The sequence below is a fragment of the Salvelinus sp. IW2-2015 genome, linkage group LG20 (assembly GCF_002910315.2).
Source record: "Salvelinus sp. IW2-2015 linkage group LG20, ASM291031v2, whole genome shotgun sequence".
Taxonomy (NCBI): Eukaryota; Metazoa; Chordata; class Actinopteri; order Salmoniformes; family Salmonidae; genus Salvelinus; species Salvelinus sp. IW2-2015.
In genome coordinates this window covers 2,933,505-2,940,905 of record NC_036860.1, presented here as the reverse complement: position 1 = coordinate 2,940,905, position 7,401 = coordinate 2,933,505, and the positions used below count along the sequence as shown (strand labels likewise).

General features: G+C 43.6%; 1 protein-coding gene across 1 annotated transcript in view; it reads right to left on the bottom strand.

Moving 5' to 3' along the window:
• LOC139022654 (glutamate receptor ionotropic, NMDA 2B-like) overlaps positions 1-3,062 on the bottom strand; it is a 30,501-nt gene extending 27,439 nt beyond the window's left edge. The window contains exon 1 of the mRNA XM_070433678.1: positions 2,967-3,062. Coding sequence (XP_070289779.1) covers positions 2,967-2,993 — 27 coding nt within the window. The 5' untranslated portion in view covers positions 2,994-3,062. The remainder of the gene's footprint in view (positions 1-2,966) is intronic.
• Positions 3,063-7,401: the final 4,339 nt, after the last annotated feature.

The following is a 7,401-nucleotide window of genomic DNA, read 5'->3' as shown; positions in this document are numbered from 1 at the left end:
ATTTTTCTATGTTTTGTATTTCTTTGTTTTGGCCGGGTGTGGTTCTCAATCAGGGACAGCTGTCTATCGTTGTCTCTGATTGGGAACCATACTTACGTAGCATTTTCGCACCTGTGATTTGTATGTATGTTATTTTCTGTTTTGTGTTTCTGCACCTGACAGGACTGTTTCGGTTTCGTTCATTCTCTTTGTTATTTTGTTATAGTGTTCAGTTTAAAATAAAGCATGAACACTTACCACGCTGCGCTTTGGTCCGATTATTCCTCATCCGACGACGACACCCGTTACACATACGTACAACTACAGAAACTTGAAGAATAGTCTTAGTCTCTTCACTATCCTTCCCTCCTCCTTTATGCTAACTAACTTTCAGGATGTCAATTTTGCCTCCTTTTATGGATAAGTTGAAAGAAACATTCTCTCTCTCTTCAGCAAAGAGGGTAAAGCAGTATAAAACACTGGAGCAGGTGTCAAGATATTGACAAGATATATAACTCCATGTGTAGTAAGTCTTACTCATCCTTTAATCTTTTAATTAGGTTTTATGGTGAGGGGGAGGGCAGAGTGTGCTTATTTTAGAATATTTCAGACTAAGGTTGTAGCTGTATTCTATATGCCACTACATGTCTACCTCTGACATGTGTTGGGATCCATGCTTGTATGTGCTGCTCGAGAGTCTATTTTTAAACTGCTTTGATGACTTAGTAAAACAAAAAACACAATTTTAAAAGATTTCCTTTATACCAGTTCAAATAGCAATCTATTACCTTGCTCTCCATCTGCTTCGGGACCGTTCTCTCCATCAGTCAAAATAAAAATGACTAACACAAGAGCCAAGCCACAAAGCATTGAAACATAACTGTGCATGGCAATGATAAAGGCTACAGTAATACAACAAAGAGAAGAAATCCCATTTGTAATAGGTATACATAAGCTATAGATAAGACCTAAAACAGATCTAGGAACTAGAATTCTGTTAGACCAATATCCTTATTCAAACCATTATTCTAAAATGTCCTGTTTAGTTCCTAAACTTCATAAAAGATTAGAGAGAAAAAAAAATGATTGAATTTGTGCCTAATAGCCTCATGTAGAAAAATATTGCTATTAAAAAGGCTTAAACACACTCAATGTAAAAGTCAGTGGAGTTGAAACGGAGTAGTGAAATGGATAATAGTATTCAAAAATATTGCTGATTTGGTTATGTTCTATATCAATGCTAGGTCTAATAATGCAACATCAGCCGTTAGTAACACAGTAGAGTGTTCCATGAACAGTAAAGAAGGCCGTTGTAAGGGTGGTGCTTTTCAGTTATAGTAGTAATAGCGTAATAGCATTTGTAGTGTGCTCACATCTAGAGCCCATAAGAGAATAATTTAGTTTCTCAGTCTCACACTCCGTACAGTGGCTCAGTCTCTTAAAAGTCACGCCCGATTAACAGTGCACGGAGAAAAAGACGATAGGAGGATGGAAAAGGGGGAGAGCGTACGTTCAAAGTCAAAATGATAGTGAGAGTCAGAGGACGCATATGAGGGAATGAGTATTGAGAGAGAGATGAGCTGAACGCATTGCAAAGGGGGAAATATGAAAAATATGATAATGGCTCCGGTTGATAATAGATGTTTATGGGCCATTATTTACTGTTTCTGTATTCATATACGTAGCGAGCCCAATCTCAGTCGGACTTCAGGGAATAACAAATGTCTTCTTCATCTTATCACACATAACAAAACACAGACACACATAGGCCTACATACAAAATCTGAACTCAATCTACACACAAACAAGCACTCACAAATGGGCACACCCTTTTGCCACAAAATCTCATTCAACAAATCCTTTAATTGCTTGATCAATATCCGTAGAGCCATGCAAATTAAGCTAGTAGTCAATAGCGGCTGGGTCAGGTTGAATAACCAAGTAAAGATCACAGACTGACGCAGTCCATCGATCAAAAAGCGCACCACGCTAAAATCCTGTGCCCCTTTCCACCACAAGGCCTGCGGGTCTCACCCTGCACCACTACCACCACAAGGCCTGCGGGTCTCACCCTGCACCACTACCACCACAAGGCCTGCGGTCTCACCCTCTCACCCTGCACCACTACCACCACAAGGCCTGCGGGTCTCACCCTGCACCACTACACCACAAGGCCTGCGGGTTCACCCTGACCACTACCACCACAAGGCCTGCGGGTCTCACCCTGCACCACTACCACCACAAGGCCTGCGGGTCTCACCCTGCACCACTCCACCACAAGGCCTGCGGGTCTCCCCTGCACCACTACCACCACAAGGCCTGCGGGTCTCACCCTGCACCACTACACCACAAGGCCTGCGGGTCTCACCCTGCACCACTACCACCACAAGGCCTGCGGCCTCACCTGCACCACTACCACCACAAGGCCTGCGGGTCTCACCTGCACCACTACCACCACAAGGCCTGCGGGCTCACCCTGCACCACTACCACCACAAGGCTGCGGGTCTCACCCTGCCACCACTACCACCACAAGGCCTGCGGGTCTCACCCTGCACCCACTACCACCACAAGGCCTGCGGGTCTCACCCTGCCACTACCACCACAAGGCCTGCGGGTCTCACCTGCACCACTACCACCACAAGGCCTGCGGGTCTCACCCTGCACCACTACCACCACAAGGCCTGCGGGTCTCACCCTGCACCACTACCACCACAAAACCATCTTCCACATTGATATGTTTATGCTGGAGATTACAGTTTTATGGACACCAAAATGTGTAAACTTGGAGATGTTGTAGAATTTGAGATGTTGTTGACTCATTTCCACATACGAGCAGAGGAATATCAACACAAGACAAACTCTCATACATACAGTTATCCCAGTGTGTAAACTACAGTGTGTGACTAACACACACACACAGGATGAGATGGGTTGTGTGGGTAGTTGCTGTAGTTGCTGTCTAAAAAAGGTCATCGGTGTGTCCTACCTTGAGTATTGGCAGCCAAAATGTCATCCCTGCTTCTCAGAAGTAGCATGATGGTGTGGCCTGGGACTCCTCTCTCCCTCTCATAGCCTCAGACTGAGGGAGAGTGAACTGAGATGCACACACATGGAAAAAGACAAGAAAGAGATGCATCACAATAGCCTAATCAAAACTTTAAAACAGCTCTGTCATTGAACGATAACACAGGAACCTGTTACATCTACAGTCGTGGCCAAAAGTTTGAGAATGACACAAATATTAATTTTCACAAGTTTGCTGCTTCAGTGTCTTTAGATATTTTTGACAGATGTTACTACGGAATTCTGAAGTATAATAACAGCATTTTCATACGTGGTCAAAGGCTTTTATTGACAATTACATGAAGTTGATGCAAAGAGTCAATATTTGCAGTGTTGACCCTTCTTTTTCAAGACCTCTGCAATCCGTCCTGGCATGCTGTCAATAACTTCTGGGCCACATCCTGACTGATGCATCCCATTCTTGCATAATCAATGCTTGGAGTTTGTCAGAATTTGTGGGTTTGTTTGTCCACCGCCTCTTGAGGATTGACCACAAGTTCTCAATGGGAATAAGGTCTGGGGAGTTTCACTGGCCATGGACCAAAATATCAATGTTTTGTTCCGAGACACTTAGTTATCACTTTTGTCTTATGGCAAGGTGCTCCATCATGCTGGAAAAGGCATTGTTCATCACCAAACTGTTCCTGAATGGTTGGGAGACAGTTGCTCTCGGAGGATGTGTTGGTACCATTCTTTATTCATGGCTGTGTTCTTAGGCAAAATTGTGAGTGAGCCCATTCCCTTGGCTGAGAAGCAGCCCCACACATGAATGGTCTCAGGATGCTTTACTGTTGGCATGACACAGGACTGATGGTAGCACTCATCTTGTCTTTCCGGACAAGCTTTTTTCCGGATGCCCCAAACAATCGGAAAGGGGATTCATCAGAGAAAAATTATTTACCCCAGTCCTCAGCAGTCCAATTCCCTGTACCTTTTGCAGAATATCAGTCTGTCCCTGATGTTTTTCCTGGAGAGAAGTGGCTTCTTTGCTGCCCTTCTTGACACCAGGCCATCCTCCAAAAGTCTTCGCCTCACTGTGCGTGCAGATGCACTCACACCTGCCTGCTGCCATTCCTGAGCAAGCTCTGTACTGGAGGTGCCCCGATTCCACAGCTGAATCAACTTTAGGAGACGGTCCTGGCGCTTGCTGGACTTTCTTGGGCGCCCTGAAGCCTTCTTCACAACAATTGAACCGCTCTCCTTGAAGTTCTTGATGATCCGATAAATGGTTGATTTAGGTGCAATCTTACTGGCAGCAATATCCTTGCCTGTGAAGCCCTTTTTGTGCAAAGCAATAATGACGGCACATGTTTCCTTGCAGGTAGCCATGTTTGACAGAGGAACAACAATGATTCCAAGCACCACCCTCCTTTTGAAGCTTCCAGTCTGTTATTCGAACTAAATCAGCATGACAGAGTGATCTCCAGCCTTGTCCTCGTCAACACTCACACCTGTGTTAATGAGAGAATCACTGACATGATATCAGCTGGTCCTTTTGTAGCAGGGCTGAAATGCAGTGGAAATGTTTTTMGGGATTCAGTTCATTTGCATGGCAACGAGGGACTTTGCAATTCATTGCAATTCATCTGATCACTCTTCATAACATTCTGGAGTATATGCAAATTGCCATAATACAAACTGAGGCAGCAGACTTTGTGAAAATTAATATGTGTCATTCTCAACTTTTGGCCACGACTGTACAAACCAAGTAGCATTGAAGTATGTATTACATTGTGACAGTTCATTTACATTTTGATGGCTATGATGATACTGTGCATGCAGGCCTGAATATCCAAAGAGCATGTGTAAATGGAAGGAAAAAGACTCAACACATCAATAAGGTATGAGACACATCAGATAATATGAGCCATATTTTTGGTCTTGGATTTTATTTCATACTACATTGATGTCTTGATATAATCGTGTACATAGTCCTTTGAGATGGGTTCGCAAGAGCTAGCCTAAGGATGGCCAAAGGGGGCTTACAGCTTCCCACTCTTCTCTATTCTCAGATCAAAATAACTTCACAAATGCAAAATATACACTTACTGTACACTGTTTAAAGTGGTTTTAACACAGTTGCAGTCGACAGTAATTTTCAGTTACAACACTATTCTGACGTCCTTTTTCCGTTACACACAGGTGTTCGGAGACACTTCGATAGCTAATTAAAACAGGTGGTCGCCTCTGTCTTCCATAAACAAGGGCTGTAACATGGAAATATGGCTGCCCTAACCCTATACATTTAAATGTTTTATTCATTTAGCAGACGCTCCTGTGTACAGAGATTTGCAGAACCCATTAAGGTTAAGTGCCTTGCTCAAAGGGCACATTGACATATTTCTCACCTAGTCGGCTCAGGGATTTGAACCAGCAACCTTTCGGTTATTGGCCCAACACTCTAAACCACAAGGCTACCTGCCACCCCTGTAAAGGTGTGTAGTAACTATTTTTTGATGTATTAGTATTCTTTCTCACTGATGTGAAAGTTAAGTTCTAAATGTTTCCAAAACCGTATGTCAAGTGAGGCATAGTGACGTTCAGACAAGGCTTCAGGACAGCGTCGGAGCCTTTGTCTTGGGCGGCAGACAGGTTTATGTACAGACGGTATACAGTGCCTTCAGAAAGTATTCACCTGACTTTTTTCACATTTTGCTGTGTTACAAAGTGGGATTAAATTAATTGTAATTGTTTGTCAATGATCTACACAAAATACTGTAGTCATAGAGGAGAAAACATTACCAACATTTGTAACAAAAATAAAAAATAAAATAAAAAATGTATGAAACATAAAAAACGTTATACAGTGGGGAGAACAAGTATTTGATACACTGCCGATTTTGCAGGTTTTCCTACTTACAAAGCATGTAAAGGTCTGTAATTTTTATCATAGGTACACTTAAACTGAGTCTAAAACTAAAATCGGAATCTAAAACAAAAATCCAGAAAATCACATTGTATGATTTTTAAGTAATTAATTTGCATTTTATTGCATGACATAAGTATTTGATCACCTACCAACCAGTAACAATTCCGGCTCTCACAGACCTGTTAGTTTTTCTTTAAGAAGCCCTCCTGTTCTCTTCATTACCTGTATTAACTGCACCTGTTTGAACTCGTTACCTGTATAAAAGACACCTGTCCACACACTCAATCAAACAGACTCCAACCTCTCCACAATGGCCAAGACCAGAGAGCTGTGTGGTGTTTATCAGGGATAAATTGTAGACCTGCACAAGGCTGGGATGGGCTACAGGACAATAGGCAAGCAGCTTGGTGAGAAGGCAACAACTGTTGGCGCAATATTAGAAAATGGAGAAGCTCAAGATGACGGTCAATCACCCTCGGTCTGGGGCTCCATCCACCTCGTGGGCATCAAGTATCATGAGGAAGGTGAGGGATCACCCAGAACTACACGGCAGGACCTGGTCAATGACCGAAGAGAGCTGGGACCACAGTCTCAAAGAAAACCATTAGTAACACCACTACGCCGTCATGGATAAAATCTGCAGCGTCACGCAAGGTCCCCCTGCTCAAGCCAGCGCATGTCCAGGCCCGTCTGAAGTTTGCCAATGACCATCTGGATGATCCAGGAATGGGAATGGAGGAATGGGAGAGGTCATGTGGTCTGATGAGACAAAAAAGAGCTTGTTGGTCTAAACTCCACTCGCCGTGTTTGGAGGAAGAAGAAGGATGAGTGCAACCCCAAGAACACCATCCCAACCGTGAAGCATGGAGGTGGAAACATCATTCTTTGGGGATGCTTTTCTGCAAAGGGGACAGGACGACTGCACCGTATTGAGGGGAGGATGGATGGGGCCATGTATCGCGAGATCTGGCCAACAACCTCCTTCCCTCAGTAAGAGCATTGAAGATGGGTCGGGCTGGGTTTCAGCATGACAACGACCCGAAACACACAGCCAGGGAACTAAGGAGTGGCTCCGTAAGAAAATCAAGGTCCTGGAGTGGCTAGCCAGTCTCCAGATCTTGAACCCAATAGAAAATCTTGGAGGGAGCTGAAGTCCGTATTGCCAGCGACAGCCCCGAAACCTGAAGGATCTGGAGAAGGTCTATATGGAGGAGTGGGCCAAAATCCCTGCTGCAGTGTGTGCAAACCTGGTCAAGAACTACAGGAAACGTATGATCTCTGTAATTGCAAACAAAGGTTTCGTACCAAATATTAAGTTCTGCTTTTCTGATGTGTCAGTCAAATACTTATGTCATGCAATAAAATGCAAATTAATTACTTAAAAATCATACAATGTGATTTTCTGTATTTTTGTTTTAGATTCCATCTCACAGTTGAAGTGTACCTATGATAAGAAATTACAGACCTCTACATGCTTTGTAAGTAGGAA